General features: G+C 38.8%; 1 protein-coding gene across 5 annotated transcripts in view; it reads right to left on the bottom strand.

Moving 5' to 3' along the window:
- MYO9A (myosin IXA) overlaps positions 1-20184 on the bottom strand; it is a 79786-nt gene that overhangs the window by 34099 nt on the left and 25503 nt on the right. For 4 of the 5 annotated variants that reach the window (XM_058156342.1, XM_058156343.1, XM_058156347.1 and 1 more), the window contains 6 exons: positions 18958-19074; positions 16556-16690; positions 14844-14965; positions 12088-12229; positions 10548-10743; positions 5425-5532 (listed from right to left, as the gene is read on the bottom strand). In XM_058156342.1, coding sequence (XP_058012325.1) covers positions 5425-5532; positions 10548-10743; positions 12088-12229; positions 14844-14965; positions 16556-16690; positions 18958-19074 — 820 coding nt within the window. The remainder of the gene's footprint in view (positions 1-5424; positions 5533-10547; positions 10744-12087; positions 12230-14843; positions 14966-16555; positions 16691-18957; positions 19075-20184) is intronic. The other variant, XM_058156346.1, reaches the window with a different exon arrangement.

Here is a 20184-nt window from a genome sequence, read left to right as displayed (position 1 = left end):
TGAAGTGATATATTTGACAGGCTTCTAAAATTTTCGACTCGGTTGCCATAAAAAAAAAAAGAACTTGTAATTCTATATACGAGCCATATTTTAACTTGAAGATGCATATCCCTTTTTTCAGGGGCAAAGACCATGGGGCGGAGGCGGCTGCCGCTGTTGCGGCCCTGGAGTTGGGTCAGGCTGAACCCAGAGTTCTGAGATCCAAAACTAGGAAGTGACAAAGATATTTGGTATTGTGTTGGTTTTCCTTATTCTCTTTCGTATGATATTCTGATTATTCTTGACCCTTCCTTATTGTGTAAGATTGAAACTTAGCTACTTCGTATCACCTGCTTGCCATATGGCTGTTGTATGTGTTTAAAATTTTGAGTAAAATTCTTATTATGTATAAGAAAAATGAAAATTTACCATACCTGATATGTATTTGCATAAAATTTTTTTTTGACCAATAGGATTTTATTATGGTGTGAGGTGAAGTGATATATTTGACAGGCTTCTAAAATTTTCGACTCGGTTGCCATAAAAAAAAAAAGAACTTGTAATTCTATATACGAGCCATATTTTAACTTGAAGATGCATATCCCTTTTTTCAGGGGCAAAAACCAAGGGGATTTTGTCAGTCAAGTCGCCTGACATTAAAATCATTGGCTCTCATAATTAAGATACAAGTTTCTATGGAGATTCTCAGTCGTCCAGGTGATGGTTGTCCCAAAGGTGCTTTTTCAAAAGGCAATTAGACTTACTTGGTTTTTGATTGAAGACATTTTGCTTCTTTTCCAAGAAGCTTCTTCAGTTCTGATTGAATGGTAGAGGATGGAAGGATTTATATTTTTTGCAGTCATCTGGTCTTTAGCATTTTTACTCTTGCTTGCAGATGACTGCAAGGAATGTAAATCCTTTCACTCTCCAACATTCAGTCAGAACTGAAGAAGCTTCTCGGATGAAAAGCAAAATGGCTTCAAGAAAAAAACCAAGAAAGTCCAGTTTCCTTTGGAAAAAGCACATTTGGGATAAGATACAAGTTAGAATGTATTTTTAAAAAGCTCTTAACCATGATCAGAATATCTGAAAATTGTTTCACTCTCCCAATTACCGTACCTACATTTGTTAATCATCTGGGAAATACAGACCGTGTGACAGTAATAACTTTTTGCAAAATGAAACCTCAGACTGCTGCGAACAACAGCAATTTTTTCTGGTGCCTTTTTTTTTAATATGTTATGAATCATAGCTGCTGCATATCTTTAGCAACCAGAGTTTAACAAGGACACTTTGCTATTTTTGGTCTCTCCATTCCTGCCTGAAGCACAATCTCTATGGAGATCTGCTTGATCAATAACCGATAGAAGATTATACTTATTCCAGTCTAAAAGCCTTTGCCCTTGGTTTAAAAATATTGCACTCTGTGCTTTAGAACGGCTAATGCTTTTTTTATCATCTGAAAGTTCACACTACAAATATGAATGCTTTTGGTAATTGTTCTTCTGACCACAAAACCACAAGCTTCTATTCTAATTTTACCTCCAACATGAATTCATTCACTTCATGGTTTTAAGAAAGTCTTGTTTTAAATTGTGGTCTTAGTTTACTTCACCGGGTAAACAGCACTTCACGTTCTTTTTAAAGTAATAATTTTTATTGGAAGTTTCAAAACAGAAAGATAAAAAGCTAATACAAAGTATGACAAATATAAAAAAGAAAAGGTAGAAGTAAAAAAATGTAGAGTGGAAAAAAAGGTCGAACAGAAAAAGGAAGAATAGATAAGATAGTTCTTATATATATAAATATAAAAAGAAATAAAAATCCATAAAGGTGTTTGGAGAATTCAGAGGGGTAACACAGCCGCTGCTGTAACTCTAATGTAACTGTTGTGTTTTCATGGGATCATATAATAGCTGCCGAGAATAGCTGTGTGATTTGGGGAAAAGACAAGACTGCTGTAAAGATTTCTAGACAACTATTATTGTAGCAGTGACACTTATCTACTCTTCTATGAATTATCTGCTTAGAAAACCCCTCCCCCTCTACAATAACAATTGCTATTATTTTCAGGGTTTGTTGCTATAAGCGTTTCCTGACATTAAAAAGTAGATTAGTTTTGAGAATCAGTGAATTTCATACAGGTTTTTTTTTTCCCCCTCAAAATAAATTAGCCAAGCTAAGCTAATATGTAAAATGGGACACGACTTACAACTATCAACTGAAATGGATATTTTTTTCTCCAGCCTTACTGGAATTATTGCTTATTTCTGACTACAAAGATCAGGAGAAGAAGAGCAAAATAAAACACTGAGACAGAGCTGTAACTGTTTTCTCAAGCTTTTCATTAGTAACAATTCCAACTGAAAAGTTACAAATCTGTCTGTGATCATCAAAAGTGTGTTATTTCATGGAGTCAACAAACTAAAACATTAGTTTTAAATCTCATTGTATTCATCTACGTAAACCAACATGGTAATATTGTAATTGCTATTTTTTTTAGGAAGTACTCACACTCCTTAAAATTAATACTTAATTTCATTTTTGTTTTTGCAGCCTTTAAACCAACATGTGTAATTTAATGCAGAGTTCCCCAACCTTTCTGGGTTGGTGGACAGATGGGGGGGGGGGGGAGAGGAGATGGTCCCACATGGGCAGGCGACAAGCGCATGCACTTGTGTAGCTCCATTTGCGTGAGCGGTTTGCGCACGCCCCCACCCTCACGTACATGAAGCATGTATGGTGCTTACCTGCTGCTTGTGCAAGTGTGGATGTGTGTGCATGTGCTTGCCCACTGCTTCCATGGCCTGTTTGCAAACAGCTCATGGCCCACTAGTGGGCTATAGTCCAGAGTTGGGGACCCCTGATCTAACGCATGAATAATACAATTCATGCACACTTTAATGAAGGACATTATTAATAGGCTGTAAGAAAATTCAAAATCAGGAGTTCAGGGACAAATTCTCTTATCAATCTGTGCCCATTAACCAGGAGTCAGAAGGGATTAGATGGACGAAATAAACAAGATCTCTGCAAATATTTTTGCTGGGTCCATTGACCTGAAATTGGTGATGACATGGATTATTCCAAAGTAATAAAAGCCTAAGCAAATCATAGATGTATTCAGAAGGACAAAGAGTAGCTCAGATTATATCAATCATAATTTATTACATTATGCATTTACCCACATGGAAAGCCAATTTTCTGTAATCTAGGAAGTAAATAAACTGTAAATCTCAAAGCTTGGCAGAAAACAGGTAATTTTACTTAACAGAGAAATCCAATGATTATATTAATAGCTTTGTAGTATCTGAATTTGTCTCGTCACTAGAGCCAATAATTTTAGAAAACTTGAGTATTGTATCAAAATCACTAAACTTCAAGGTAAGTACAAAAAACAAAGTCAGCCAGCCAATATTTTATATTTTAAATTACAGAATTCTGGTTGCCTGACCTTGAAAAAGGATGCTGTGGAATCAGCATAAGTAAAAAGCAACTGAAGAAGTGGTACCCTCCCAGCAACTCTCTTCCCTCTAAGCCTGCAGACCAAGAGCTAAGATAGCTATTGAGCCAAAGTGGTGCAGTGGTTAGAGTGCAATACTGCAGGTTACTTCTGCCGACTGCCTGCAATTTGGCAATTCAAATCTCACCAGGCTCAAGGTTGACTCAGCCTTCCATCCTTCCGAGGTGGGTAAAATGAGGACCCGGATTGTTGGGGGCAAGAGGCTGAGTCTGTAAATTGCTTAGAGAGGGCTGTAAGCACTGTGAAGTGGTATACAAGTCTAAGTGCTGTTCCTTCTGTCTCAGAAAAAAAACTGATTAATCGGGTGACACTGCGATTTTTTTCAAGATTTTGAACAGCATGAAAAGTGATACAACTTTCCATATTGAACCCTAAAATTCAATGCTTAATTAGGAATAGACCTGGAGGATAAACAAGTACCTTTTCGGATTAAATACTGCACAACTTGTTAGATTTTGTTACCATACCATCAGGCAATAGCTACCAACACTGATGCTTGGTTTACTTTCATGAATAGTTTGATCAATAGCTATTTACCATAATGTTAATTGGGTCTTTACATTTTATTTTCATTTTAAAACCATAACTAGACTGTTGGCTTCAAACTCTTTATGTTGGATTAGATGGACTTTTTATAGGGACTAGCAGACATCTTATGTAGCTTTATTCAGACCTGTATCTGAATTAGAAAAAACAGCCAGAGAAGATTATATAAAACCCCTAAAATTACTCTCCCAAATCACACCACCTGTTCCCCTTTCAAAAGTAAAGAAATCCTCCTGCGTCAAGACTTACCATCTTCACACAGAGCACCTATCTTTGCGGGAGATGGCACTCCAGGAAATATTCAAGGTATACACGAGAGAGAGGCATTTTCTTTATTTATATATAAATAGTGATATGTCATTTGCTACAAATCTTCATACTCAAAGCAGGGAAGCAATAAGAGGCTTTCTGGGGCAATTTGTTGAATTGTTGACCCCAAAAAAATTCTGCATTTGTTCCTACACAAAGAGTCAAGCACACTTTGGATATAAATCCAGCTGCCCCTTTCCGAAGAGCGGCGATGAGGCATATGGTCATTCAAATGAAGTCATCTTGCCATGGCGTATGCAAAGCTGTTTAATGAGCAAGTTAGCATCATGGTACCTTTTGGTAGGCTCTCAATGTAGCTGTTACACTGAAACACCATGCGCTACTCTTTATGGCAGAGGGGGTTATGTTTCATGCTGCTGGACCCCTTCTCCTCCCACAACAGGAATCCAGCTATCATTAGTAACAAAGGCAAGGGGGGAGGCCTGGTTTTCATGCAGGACTAGTTCATTATGTAACAAACAGAAGTGAGGAGAAGGAAATGGAGACCAAGGGCATCTTTGCCATTCTCTAGAATGAAAGGAGTTCTCTGACAGCTTACCAGTTTCACGTAAGCTGCACTAAAGCCGTTAAATGTTATTGTATAAAAGGGGAGGGAAAAAAGGGAATGAAAATATGGTCAGATTCTGCTAAAAGATTCTGGATATACACACATAAAAATTTAATGCTTTTCAGCAAATTCTTCCTTTAGCATCTCCTTCGTTTACTCTAAAGGCCGCTGCTACGGAAGAATTTTGAGCCAATCTCTGGAAAATCATCAATCATTACTTTGACCAAATGGTTCAAATGCTGCAGATGGATTTGCGATTAAGGTACGGTTCAGGGCATCGACAGCTAATCTCTAACATTCATCTTGCCTAGAAAATCCTTGAATCTAAAACTACCTTCCAAATGCTTTCTGGCTGATCATTTCACACTGTTTAAGGTCTGCTGTGTTAGGTTGTTTTGAGCATGGCTGCCCACCCTGGCTAACACAGCCTGCTCCTGGTTTCCATTTCCTGCTGCGTGTGAGTGTCATGTCAGAGAGATGGTGGTATATGGCGCCTTACTGTACTTCTCCTCCTTGCATCTCTGTAGAATCTCTAAGCTCCTCTGATGAACTGGGTGATGGAGAAAGCTAAAACTATCCACATTTTTCAAAACAGCATCATCATGCCCTTCGGGAAGCAAAACAAAAACATGGAGAAAAGAGAAAGATTACATAAGCGGAAAACCAAGGAAGAGTCAAGAACAAGCGCGGACAATGCCTGACTGATGCAGAGTGTTTCGAAACTCATGGCCCTGTTCTGCCCGGTCACTGATTGGAGGACTTCTGGTGAATGGACAAGGTGTGTTATTTATTGAAGAAATGTAAAGTAAACCCTAGACAAGGGGTGTCCAACCTTGGCAACTTTAAGGCCTGTGGACTTCAATTCCCAGAATTCCCCAGCCAACATAAAATTCTGGGAGTTAAAGTCCACAAGTCTTAAAGTTGTCAGGGTTGGTCACCCCTGCCCGAGAATCTTTCATGTGTAATTTAAGTACGGAAAAGGTAGCTGGAATGTCCTAAACAGTTTTCATAAACAACAAACAACACTGAAAGTGCTGCAGATTATAACGTGCACTTTGTTAAAACTTAATATCCCTACTGTTTTAATCAAATGTTTGTATATCATATATCCTGATGCTTAATAGGGGTTGATTAGTTCACATCCATTTCTGGTGATCAAAACCAATTATGCATTTCTGCAGTGCTCCTTAACACATGGAACTTTTAGCCACAAAGCCACCACTTCCAATTCCAGATTAATCTGCTCATTCTTGACTTGCAAAGATCATATTCAATGAGCTTATAATTCTATACTGGAAATGTCAAATTTTGCAACGGAGACATAAAATGTTAGACCAATTTAAGCTGTGTGCCTTATCTGCAAGAAATCCTTCAGGTAGGACTCAAAAGAAGAGCCAATGCAGGCTGGGAAAAGTAGACAAAATGGTAGCCAGGGGAAACAAAAGACTGAAATTCCTGCAGTACAGCTAATATAAGACTGGCTTTTTAAATGGAAGTATATAATTCTCGTGTATCTAAGGAGCAAAACAGAAAGGGTTCCAACAGTGCAGGTGCTGGGCCTGTTCTGAGCTTTGAAGGCGTTTATGTTGGCTATCTTGACTTCTACAGAGCTAGATATGGATTGCCTTGAGTCTGCCTTGACTACCCCATAGTTTCCTTGGCAATCTTTTTGGAATTGTTTGCCACTGCTACCCTCTTCTAGGGGCTGAGACAGAGCCTGGCACTAGCCCAAAATCATCCAGCTGGTTTTGTGCCTAAGGCAGGACTAGTACTCAAGAGATCCTGGGTTCTAGCCATGTATTTTTAACCACTACACCAAACTGGCTCTTTCTGACATAATTATTGTAAATTTGTCCTATATGTTTGAGATATTATGTATTTCAAGATATCCCATTTTAATTAATACCATTTGGAAATGGCAACTGATGGCACATATTCCAACAGTTTTCTTTTTGGTTAAATCACTAGCCAGATTCACACATCACTTTAAGTGACAAACTATAATGGGTAGAATACAAAACCCAATAAAGCCAGAAACAGCCATTTATGGTGTAGCGTGGACATAAATTCAGCTGTTGTATCTTTGTAATGGAATAGATCTGTACTGGCAGAAACACTGGAGCAGCACAAAGACAGCCCAGAAGAGAAAGACAAACCAAATACCAAAGACAATAGTTGGTATGCTGACAAAACGCTGAAGACAAAAGATTTAAAAAGAAGATGATTCTAGATCAGAGACATCCCAGGAGTGCTAATCATTTCCAAACCTGTGATTTTTTAAAAAAATATTATAATTGTAAATCTTGAAAGTTGGTGATTAGGGAATTGATCATCTAATATTCATCTTGGAATTTGATTCTCTTATTTGAGAAATCATCATTAGATTTTCACAAATTGTTTTGTACTGAAAGTTTAAATAGAAACGAATGTGGAAAAAATTACCTTTAGCTATCAAGGCACAACCTGCCAATATAATATATAATATTATTGACAAACTCAGTGGATTAAGCACATTGCTGACAATAACACATGGCTGATTCTATATTCTCAGATTTTACCACAAATGCACATATAGTAAAAGGCTACTATAAGAACACAAGTACTTCGGAAGCAGCATTGCAAAATGAATATTAATATTTCAACCCAAATCTGTTTTCATAACTGCACATTGAACAGCAACAAGAATAACACGAAAACTAGACATGGGCATGAGATACTTCTCATCTGTTGTCTGAATTACCTTAGGTAGATTTTAGAGGAGAATTCAAAAAAGCCTTGAGGCAATCTTTTAACCTTGAGACAATGTATATCATCAATTCACACAGTCTTAAACCAGGAGGAGGAGGAAGAGGAGAAATGTACAGTAAAAACAGCATATAGATTGTTCACGTTGGAAGGCCAGAGGCAAGAACTGAAATCAAGTTATCTCAACTGTGCTTAGACCCCTCAGATAAACTTGATAAAACAGACTCAATTTTACTTATTCACATAACTTCTATCAGTAACCAGACTTGGACTGTAAGATACAGGTAATTCTCGACGAATAGATACCAACTGTCCGAATTGTGACCATGGGGATGCTGGAATGTTCCTGAGAAAACCAGTCATAAGTCAGAGGCTTTTTTCAGAGCCGTTGTAACTTTAAACGGTCACTAAACAAATGGTTGTAAGCCGAGAATGGCCTGTAATTTCTTTAAATAGTAGATGGGAGTGAGATACTATCAAACATTATGCACCGATCTTAACATTTCCGTACATGGGCAATGATATATATGTAAGTATATACGCTGTATACAAAACCATCTATTTCAAGAGCTGCTGGTTCCTGGGAGGAAAAATGCTGCAGAAGGCTATTTTTAACAGAGAAGATGCATGCACATTGTTAAGAATGCCTTTACATTTTGATACATATTTATAAAATATCCACTTACAAATGCGATTCCAAACATATAGATTCTAGAAGGAAGAGAATTTTCAAAGGAAAAGTAGCAGGCAAGGAAAGCATTAGAGAAAAAAAAAAGAATTCTTTGCCTTTTCTGTATTGATAACGACCTCTTTTCTGAAATTGTTTTTCTTTCCTAAAGCCACTTTCATCAATGTATATTTTGGTATACATTGACTTTATATATAAAGATTAAAAAAAAGAAGTTTTTAGCATAAGAAAACCACAGGAGAGGAGCATAACTGCCAAGTTCTTCTGTGATCAAGACAATAATTAATAAGTGACAATTCACATTTTAAAGAGCACATCCAGTATTTTTCCTTATGAAACAACATAGTATCTATTCACTGGAACTCTGAATCTAAACAGGTCTATTTCCCTGTATTGCATCATTAGATAAAACCAGAACAAACTTTATCGTGAGCAATGACCTGTGCCAAAAAGAAAAATAAAACATAAGAGAGAAAGGAAAAAAAAGTCTAGTATAAAACTTACATCCTTTTTTTGCTACTTTTCATGCCTTCCTTTGGTGCATGTGACAATAAGAAAAAATAACGACATGGAGGAAGTAAATAACTTTGTGGCCTACAATATTTAGCAAGGAATTTGCCTTGCTAAACCTGCAGATGAACTGATTGATTCTGTATGGCTTCAAAGCAAAACCTTGGAACTTACGCTGAAATATCTGTATCCATTAGCAACAGATGAAAGCTGCATCCTCGGAACTCGTGTCAAAAATAAGAATTGGGAATTAATTGGCTGGGGAATCATTAGTACTTTCTACTAATGAGAGACAGAGATGGGAGACCTGGGCCAACTCTTGAAACTCCTGAGAATCTGGTTTGGTTTCTCATACAACGTTTTTCTTACCACAATTCTTGTTAAGAGAACACAGCTACAAAACTATGAATGCCATTACTTGTAAGGAAGAAACTCAGTGTTACTACTTGGAACCACACCAAGAAATTTGGGTCGGTTTCAGTTTCCCAACAAATCCTCACAACAAAAAAACTACATTTCCTGTATATATTCAGAGAGAGAAAGTGCACATGGATATTTATCCAGATGTGAAAGTAGAGCAAAGCTCTTATTCTTGATTTTTGAGCCCCCAGACTCTTCTGCCACAAAGCTTTTCTGGAACAATGGTTTCTGAAACATGACTGGCAAACAACACATGCTTGCAAGAACTGAAACTTATTAAAAAGAACACCAGATGTTCATGCAAAGAACTATTTACTCTGTTTCTAAACTAACAGCTGCTAGACTTTATTACATACATTTATAAGCATACTCGCAAAATTTGTATTCTATGAAGTTTATGGAAATGCCAAAGATTTATTTGAAACATTCTCTTTTGTGTAAATGTTTACATATTCTAACCATATAACGCAAAGGGATTTCTGTGCATCCTGTGTGATCCTTTCCAAATGCCAATTTTTAAAACAAATACATTTGTTTCAAACTAGATTTCAGCTTTGAAAAGAAAAAAAACCCAACCCATTGCTTACCAATTTGCTTACATAGGAGAAAATACTATTTGAACCTTAAGGAAACCATCCTAAATTATTGACAAAATTAATTTCTCAACTTTCTCACCTGCATTCATCTAATCAAAATATTTGTCTTATTTGGGGCTACAAATCGGCTTTTTAAAGAGTACAAATGGAGTTTTCTGGAAAGTTTGAGAAACGATGTAGCTATACTCAAGTTCACAGTAGCCAGCAAACTTTCTAGGAAACAGTAAACAAACAATGGGCACAAACAAAACAAACAACTGGCTCTTCTAATAGTAATAAATAAACAACCAATTCAAGCCAACTAACATCCTAATGGATTCAATCTAACACATCACTTATTCAAGAGCTTAAAACACCCTCTGCATATTGTAGTGCCAACAAAAACAAAAACGACACTCAAAAAATCACACTGAATATTTAAGATCTTAAATTTTTATACTTTATAACACGTTTTTTTTTCTTATGCCAAAACCTTTGGAATCTTTTGAACATATATTTTAAAGATTCTTTTGGCTATTTCTTAAAAGAGGCAGACTGGAAAACAGAAGCTGTTTAAAAAAATGCACCACCTACAAAGGATTCAAGAAGGATAGCTGCTTTTGAGACCAGTGTACAATGTTTATTTATTAAATTTGTATGCCGCCCATCTTGTTTGATGCTTACCAGTTTTCTTCTCAATGTACTTCTGCCCAGCAGCTCTAAAGGCAACCACAGCTCTGAAGAACGCTCTGAGGACAGCCCAGCGAAACACCGAAACGGGATCAATCCCTATCATTCCACAGATAAAGGCACTCTTGCTGCTCCTAAGGAGAGCAACTATGTCAGGTCGCATATGATCTGTATTTTTCTCCCGGAAGTCCTGATGAGAAAGAAGAAGAGAAGCAGAGCTTAGCATGGTCTTTCCTTAACTATTTTAAATAGTATTTTCAGAACTTTTTTTTTAAACTTCTTGGAATATCCCACAAGTCTCCCATTAGAATTGTTCAAATAGTAAGCTGCTCTCACCTTGCCTGATTTTTTTTTAAACACTTAGAATTGGAAGAGGTAATTCAGGTCACTGAATTAAATTGTCTACTTTATCCTGAAATCTGCTTTTAAAGCTTCCCAAGAGATACCTCTTCATCCTCTCCTCGAACATACCCAATGAAGAGTGGCCTTGAACCGCCAAAGGGGCAGCATATATAATAAATGAAAATGAAGGAGACCCATTACTTTTCTTAAATGGTGACTCTTGAGATCTAAATTCATTCAAGATCAGTAGTATTCTCGTGGTATGTCACTATCAAGCTTCTGTGTCTTCAACCAACTCTTATAATTGTTTACTGAGGATATTTAGCGCAGTGGCTGACACCACTAGATGAGATTGCTAGGGCTTGCTGCCTTAGAAGAGTGAGGAAAATCCTCAGGGATGACTCACACCGCTTCTTCATCCTCCTACCATCGGGAAGGAGATATAGAAGCAAAGCCAGCCACACAAACAGGCTGAAGAACAGTTTTTGTCCGTGGGCTGTCAGACTCCTGAATGCAAAATAACATCATAACTATGTAGTCCGATGGACTTTCAGGGCCGGCTCAACGTGTAACATGTTCACACTGGTACATTAGGACTGGGGGTTGTTAATATGATTTATTGGGTCAGGGATTTTCTGTCTTCACTGTGAGTTGTATTGTGTTGGGGGGAGTGCACTGAGGGAGTTCAACCAATCTCATTGTACATATGTTGTGCACTGACAATAAAGATTTGAAATTTGGTCAAATACAAGCTTGGCAGGAAGAAGGTTCAGATTCTGCCATCTCCAGACTGGAAGAAGGATGTGTGCTCTTGCTACTGCAGATACGTTCAACTAAGACCCTGGATTTTCTAGCTATATGTTCCCATGCTCACATTCTAATATGGAGCAGTCTCGTTCAAACCAATAAAATAAGAACAAGCAATCAAATATAGTTGTTAAAGAGGAAATAAAGTAGGACAGTGTTTCTCAACCTTGGTCACTTTAAGATGTGTGTATTTCAACTCCTGGCTGGAGAATTCTGGGAGTTGAAGCCCTCATTTCTTGACTCAAAGGGACCAAGGTTGAGAAATACTGAAGTAGGAGAAAGACAAGTGATATTGAATAAAGTGCATTTTATACATATCATGTATTCACCAAGGGAATTAATATACATTTTAAAATAAACTGTTAGCAGAGATGAAGTTACAGACCTTCACGCCATATTTAACTTTCCCGGCATAGTGTTTTATGATAAAAGCAGGTTCCATTACAGCAGGAAATTCTATGTAGAGATTCCCTTCATGCTGACGCTTAAACTTGTCTAGTAACGTCTGATTGGTTGCTTGTGGGAAACTAAAATAAAAGAGGAACATTAATGTTTTTGCTGATACATAACCAAAATTATAACTGTCATAAAAAGGGGCATATTCTTCTGAAAGTTCAAATTTCAGATACTCTATTCTGGTCTTAAATTTATTAGTATTTTGGAAAAGTGTTATTTACAACACTACACTAAATAATATTTTTTATAGAGAGTAACATGTCTTCCTGAATTAAAGTAATTTTATTCCCAAATCTAACTAGGGAATATAATTTTTCCATGAAAAAATAAGAACATGATTCCAAGATAACATCACTTCAGCCACTGCACAAGTGGTCTTCTAGTATTTGGTGCCAACTTTGTAGACATTTGTATAAATTGAACACAATTTTATTATAAAGAAAAAAAATCTCTGAGGCCTCTCACTTCTAGCAAGTGAAAAAAATCATTTATTCACACTTTTTTTTTTACAATTGCAACTTACTGATTTTTAACTCAATATTTTCCCTTGGGGGGCGGGGGGTGTCATTTCCCACTAGTCCTCACCAGTGTTTCTCAGTCTTGGCAATTTTAAGACTTGTGGACTTCATTTCCCAGAATTCTCCAGTCGATGTCTTGAAGTAGCCAAGGGTGAGAAACACTAGTCCAGTGATGGCTAACCTTTTTGCCATCACGTGCCAAAAGCGGGGGGAGCGCGGGGGATGACACGTGTGTGTGCCCACATCCATAATTATATGCGCCCGCCCCCTGTGCATATGTGCATAACCCCCCTGCGTTGCCCCTGTTTATGGCCCAGTGGACCCGTTTTTGCTCTCCCCAGCTTCAGAGCCTCTCTAGGAGCCTGGGGAGGGTGAAAACGGCCTTCCCCACTCCCCCGGAGGCTGGAAACTGCCTGTTTGTCAACTTCCAGTGGGACAGGAAGTCGGCAAATGGGCCGTTTCCGGCCCCTGGAGGACCTCGGGGGGGGGAGGCAGTTTTCACCTTCCCTGGGCTCCTAGAGAGGCTCTGGAACTGGGAAGAGCAAAAAATGGGCCTTCCCCAACTCCCCCAGGATCTCCGGAGGCAGAAAACAGACTGTTTCCCTACTTCTGGTGGGTCCAGAAGGCCCGAAAATCAGCTGGTGGCACCCGCATGTGCACCAAAGCTGAGCTCGCGTGCCCACCGATATGGCTCCATATGCCACCTGTAGCAAGCGTGCCATAGGTTCGCCATCATGGCACTAGTCTATACCCATAACCTCATAAATGTCCCATTCCAGCCAGCTATGTTATTCAGATGTCTTTATAAACGTGACATGGGGGCGGGGGTGTCATTTCCCACTAATCCTCACCAGTGTTTCTCAGTCTTGGCAATTTTAAGACGTGTGGTCTTCAACTCCCAGAATTCTCCAGTCGATGTCTTGAAGTAGCCAAGGGTGAGAAACACTAGTCCAGTGATGGCTAACCTTTTTGCCATCACGTGCCAAAAGCGGGGGGAGCGCGGGGGATCACACGTGTGTGTGCCCACATCCATAATTATATGCGCCCGCCCCCTGTGCATATGCACATAACCCCCCTGCGTTGCCCGTTTATGGCCCAGTGGACCCGTTTTTGCTCTCCCCAGCTTCAGAGCCTCTCTAGGAGCATGGGGAGGGCGAAAACGGCTTTCCCCACTCCCCCAGAGGCCGGAAACTGCCTGTTTGTCAACTTCCAGTGGGACAGGAAGTCGGCAAACGGGCCGTTTCTGGCCTCTGGAGGACCTCGGGGGGGGGGGAGGAGGCAGTTTTCACCCTCCCTGGGCTCCTAGAGAGGTTCTGGAACTGGGAAGAGCAAAAAATGGGCCTTCCCCAACTCCTCCAGGACCTCCGGAGGCAGAAAACAGACTGTTTCCCTACTTCTGGTGGGTCCAGAAGGCCCGAAAATCAGCTGGTGGCACCCGCATGTGCACCAAAGCTGAGCTCGCGTGCCCACCGATATGGCTCCATATGCCACCTGTAGCAAGCATGCCATAGGTTCGCCATCATGGCACTAGTCTATACCCATAACCTCATAAATGTCCCATTCCAGCCAGCTATGTTATTCAGATGTCTTTATAAACGTGACATGGGGGCGGGGGTGGTGGAATCTCCCTTAGTTTCATTTTTGGTTCTATCAAGGAAAAATGAGTCAAATCCAATAGGCAAATAATATTTAAGTTTCACGAAAGAACACTAAATTGCTACTTATTTAATTACTGAATTTATGTTATTTGATGGCATTTTTAAAAAATCTCCAGCACAAACATAGCAAAGCCAATCCTTGGATGGCCAATCCTATTTTGAGTCAGTGTAGGAAATGCTATGTCTATTTCATCTTGGCAATTATACATAGTTGAAAAAATCCAGCTCAACAAGTTATAGCATCCTTGTTATAGTAAACCGGTACCCAGAGTTGAAACAATTCATGTTAAAATGTGTTGTCGTAGCTCTGAACTGTCCTACGAAGGTAAATAAATGATTCTGCTCTCACCCCATACAATTAGTCTGATCATATGAATCTGCCTGTCTTACCATAGAGATACCTTTCAAACCTGTGAAGGTTTCTTATTTGATTTTCTCCTTTTATTAAGCTGTCACTCACTTCCAACATCTGATAACTAACTACAAATCTGGGAAGGAAGAAGACTCACTTGCTTTCTTCATCCAGTAGGTGGAGCAACCCCGTGGGCTTTTTACTGATGAGGTTTATACAGCCCGAGTTGTCGATATAGTCTATGTTATGCCAGCTGATGCCTTCCAGTCTGTATTCCTCCTGGTGTTTGGGGAAAAACAAATGACATCTAAAATCCAAGGAACTGTAAGCAAACCAGTCACAGACCTTTTGAACCCCCAGGTCACGTAACTTCGGATCTGGTATTGGAAGCCCTCCTCATGTATTCATGTACCTCCATATGTACCCTTTCTGTCAGCTTTGGAAGCCATACTAGGCTGAAGGCTTCGGCGCTGCCACTTTCCAATATGTGTAGAAGGGGCTATTAGACAGAATAACATTCTTCCTGCCGGTCAAGGTCAGGCCGAGCCCACATCTGGAGGAGTGGCCGGAGTGATGTCTCGAGATGGGACGGTTGGAGATTGGAGCACGTGATCGGCAGAGGGGTCATGAGGGTGGGGATTTTGGAGTTTGTATTACTGAGGGAGAAACCCGGATCCCCGGATTCGGATTTCATCCAACTGTGCCAGTTTACCTATGCTAGTAAAAGAACTTTGAAAGATGTTTGCTTCGGAGTCTTTTCTGCAGGAGGGATTTTCTGGAACGCTGACATTTTCATTGCCTGACCCGTATTTCTATACAACTGCAGACTACGTGTTAATTGCTATTAATTGACAAGCACCGTAATTTAGTCAATAGCCTAAACTGTCCATGTGTCCAGTTTGGCAATTTTAAGACGGGTGAACTTCAGCTGCTGGCTGGGGAATTGTGGGAGTTGAAGTCTATGAGACTTAAAGTTGGTGAAGTGGGACACCCCGGCATTAATCCATCTCTCATTCATCGCCCTCAATCCATCTCTCATCATGTGGAAAAGCTTGCCAATGGGAAGCTCTTGGCTGCTCCAAATGTAACCATGTGGTCTTTGGATTTCAAGTTGCCCATCCATACTCTATGCAGGGAAAAATCGGGCCATGTGCTTTTAAGACTGAACAGGCCTATATTTGAAGGCCATTCAATGATATTACTGTGGCATGTGCTATTGACTTTGAAGCCAAGCAGGAGATGTGGAAAATACTTTCTTGGCCCCGTTATAGGAATTTCTGGGAGGAGAGACATAATAATAATGTATTCCCATTTCAAGGTAGCCAGGAAATAGGAATCTTGGAATGTAGTTTAATGCAGTTGAGCTATTATAATATAATCCTGAAGGCCTATCACAGTCCCTCTTACTTCAAGCTTATATCTAACACAATCAAGATAGGTCTGTTTTAAATCTTTTTCTCACTGTTTCTTTTTTTCTCAGGACTCAAAGATCCTTTCTGTATTGGCTTGGCGTTCTCCGCCTCCTTCTCTGAGTCAACCCGACATTCCTTCATATAATGGGAGACATTTAATTATGCGGGCATCTTTTGGAAAACTAACTTGCCCAAGAATGCAAGGCCCCACATGTCCCTCAGTGGTCTTGCTGACTGTTTCATTTTCCAAAGGGCTGAAGAAACAAAAGATATAGGATTTCCTAGGTCTGATCCTAACTGAGAAGAAGAGCTATTGAAAAAGGAAAAAGCACTAGGAATGTTGAAATCAAGTGACTATATCATCTTGAGGTTCAAGTTGTTACAGTAAAAGGAAAGGGAATATAGTTAAGTTACATTACAGGAACAATCATAAAAAAATAGTTTTTTCCAGGCTTACTTGCTCCAGTTTAAAGATATGTTGGTTAAAATAGTGCTGTAAACGTTCATTTGCAAAATTAATGCAAAATTGTTCAAAGCTATTACTTTCATAATCTTCAAAACCAAAAATATCAAGTACTCCAATGGACAAAGTCTGCAAGACAAAAAAAGAAAAAAAGAAAACTGATATACAGTATTTAATACTTGAATTTTCTGGGTCATCTAACAATAAGGTTGCTATGGCATTTGCAACCATTAAGTCAGTGCCTTCATTAGTTGGAAAAGATCAAAAACTCCAACTCAAACCTTCCATCAATCACACAGTAGCCCTATGCCATTCTTTGAACCTCACCACTGTAGACAATGTACTTTAACTGATCGTGAAAGAAAGTGTAGTCCTGACTAAAATATATCACTAATTACCAGACCTCTCCCTCTCCCCATACTATTTCTGGCATTATGCCTTTTAACTTATTTCTCAAGAGAAACTGCAATTACCAGGAAGCATACTTTACTAGATAGATGGTTAATAGCTAATAGAGGGAGGCCTTACTAATCATAGGAGCTGTTTTCACCCAGAGTAAAATTTAAATAAAATGATCAATGCCACAGACATTTTCCAAGAGAAGCTAATTTAGGATTTGTACCGAGCACAAAAAAATCATACACGGCTATGATGTTCAAAAGCTTTTAACTTTTGTTATTTAATTTTCAACTAAACACACTTCCAGGTTTTAAGGCTGAGCTCTTTGCTATTTCTATACGACTTAGGGAAAAAGTGTTTTGGAATGAAACAAAATTCTTTAGATTTGTTTTCTGAGTAATTAATTGGCATGGAGAGCTGCTGCCTATAAAGTCGCCAAGAGTCAGACATGATTAATTGGTTAAAACAACAAATTAATTTAGAATGTTTTTGCACATGTCCATGTATTCGGCTGTAGAAAGGGATAAGCTTTTTTAAAAAAGTGGACTTGTCTGACTTATAAAGGCTCAAGCATATACACCGGCACAAAAGAATATATATGAATTAGACAACATTAAAAGGTAATAATAGTTCTTATGCATGTAAGCTTTTAATGCAAAAAAAAAATGTAGATATAGTAAGAGTAAAAAAATATACTGGTAATTTTGTGCCACGGATTTTATTAAAGCTTTTAAAAACAGAAAAGCAACTAGGTGGGAGGAGGGAAAAAAACCTAAATGTTTTGCTATGCAATAAAAGCTTCTATAACAAGAAAATTAAACCAGCACATGCTATATAGAATTTACTCCGCAAAGCAACAGGGTTTCTGTGGCATGTTAAGTTCATCAGCATTATATATGCAAGTTTTATATTAAGTCTGAACAATGACGTGTCCTAAAGTTGAGCTGAACATTATAGTTATCTGCTCGGGGAGCATTAAGTGCATAACCCCAACTGGATTGGTATAGGCAGAAAAACTCCGCAATAAACACTGAACAGTGAAAGAACACTGTGAGCTTACGGTCTTATGACATCTGAGAATAATTACTGTAATCTTTCAAATAAAACTGGAGAAAATGGAGGAATTAATCCTATGTCAAGAATACACTGCAATAATTCAAACCATGCTCAGCAAACAGTAATCACTGAGGCACAAAGTAATCTACATTATTTAGCTCAGGAAGAGATTGGGCTAGTGGTTTTGTATCAGAGCAGGCTTCTGTTATGTAAGGCAGTATTTTCCTTCCCTCAAGGACATTAATGCATCTAATGCTATAAAAGTTGTGTGTGTGTATATACAAAAGCCAGTGTGTGAAATTCTTCTAGAATATATAGTATATTATCAAACAGTTGCCCCAAGTGGAGAGATCTCATCCAGCTTTATATCACATGGGGTATTCATGAAAACAATGCCTAATAAGGAATCTCTATGGCAGGGATATGGAATGATGGCTCTTTTATAACTTGTGGACTTCAACTCCCAGAATTCCTGAGCCAGTATGGCTGGCTCAGGAATTCTGGGACTTGAAATCCACAAGTCATAAATGGGCCATCATTCCCCACCTCTGTTCTATAGAAACATTTTGCTCCCTGTTATCAACAGTTAGCTCTATTTCTGTGAGATTTTGCCCTGGAATGGATGGCAATTCAATTGTTAAGTGAGTCATTTTCAACTTGTAAGCTGCTTCTTTTTAAGAAGAAGCAACTTATATATTATAAACAATTTGCAATTTAGTCTCTGGTTTACTTGCAGCATTCACTGTCAGGTCACTTAGCCTCTCCAAAAAGTAAGTGGGCTTAGGTGTGATTGTTTCTGTTTTATTTTTTAAGGGGAAATGCTCAAAGGGACCTTTGGTTCTCTAAAAAGGCTGCTTCTCTGAGATAGTATGCTCTATCAGCCTCAAACCTAAGTCAGCTGAGTCAACGATGGATGGAACCTTCTTGGAAAAAAGACATACCTTGGTGCTTTCTTCTAAGTCCTTGGTATTCAAAAGTGCATGGTTAATTCTAAAAACGATCCAATCAAACAGCGCACTGTACAATGACTTGGCCATGGAATTCCGTACTGTTATAGCCTAGGAAATCAAAAGAAATCGTTGGCAATCAAGCCAAGTACTATTTATATAGTTTGAACATCTATTTCCGGCTCTCATGGATTATTGTTAACATGCATTTACACAGATAGAATAGAATAGATTAGAATAGAATAGAATTTTTATTGGCCAAGTGTGATTGGACACACAAGGAATTTGTCTTGGTGCATATGCTCTCAGTATACATAAAAGAAAAGATACGTTCATCAAGGTACAACATTTACAACACAAATGATGGTCAATATATCAATATAAATCATAAGGATTGCCAGCAACAAAGTTACAGTCATACAGTCATAAGTGGAAAGAGATTGGTGATGGGAACGATGAGAAGATTAATGGCAGATTCAGTAAATAGTTTGACAGTGTTGATGAAATTATTTGTTTAGCAGAGTGATGGCCTTCGGGGAAAAACTGTTCTTGTGTCTAGTTGTTCTGGTGTGCAGTGCTCTATAGTGTCTTTTTGAGGGTAGGAGATAGCAATAGCAATAGCACTTAAGACTTATATACTGCTTCACAGTGCTTTTACAGCCCTCTCTAAGTGGTTTACAGAGTTAGCATCTTGCCCCCAACAACCTGGGTCCTCATTTTACCCTCCTCAGAAGGACGGAAGGCTGAGTCAACCTTGAGCCTGCTGAAATTTAAACTGCCAAACTGCTAGCAGCCAATGATCAGCAGAAGTAACCTGCAGTACTGCACTCTAACCACTGCGCCACCGCAGCTCTTAATTTTACTACTCCAAAACTTTCAAGGCGGCGGATGCTGAGTTCTGACTAGGCAGGTATATATTGCTGCAAGCTCATACAGTTTCACTTTATGCTTGAATGATATTTTAAAACTGTGTCAACACAGTATCTCTGAAATGGAACCAACACATTCAGGTGGGAGGAAGATAGAGGGTAGGTGGATATGATCATAAAAAAAAATAGTTTCGATGTTACAGAAGAAAAGGTGAAATCTGTGCCTTCTCTTTCCTCATTGTTTCCCGTTTTCTGGAGGGAAGAGCTCAAGTATCTCTCATTTTAACAATGGCAGATTTCAGAACTGAGTTCTCGTTGTGATTACAGACAATATAAATGTTGCCTCTGATGG

The sequence above is a fragment of the Ahaetulla prasina genome, chromosome 13 (assembly GCF_028640845.1).
Source record: "Ahaetulla prasina isolate Xishuangbanna chromosome 13, ASM2864084v1, whole genome shotgun sequence".
Lineage (NCBI taxonomy): Eukaryota > Metazoa > Chordata > Lepidosauria > Squamata > Colubridae > Ahaetulla > Ahaetulla prasina.
This window is presented reverse-complemented; position numbering and strand designations above follow the sequence as displayed.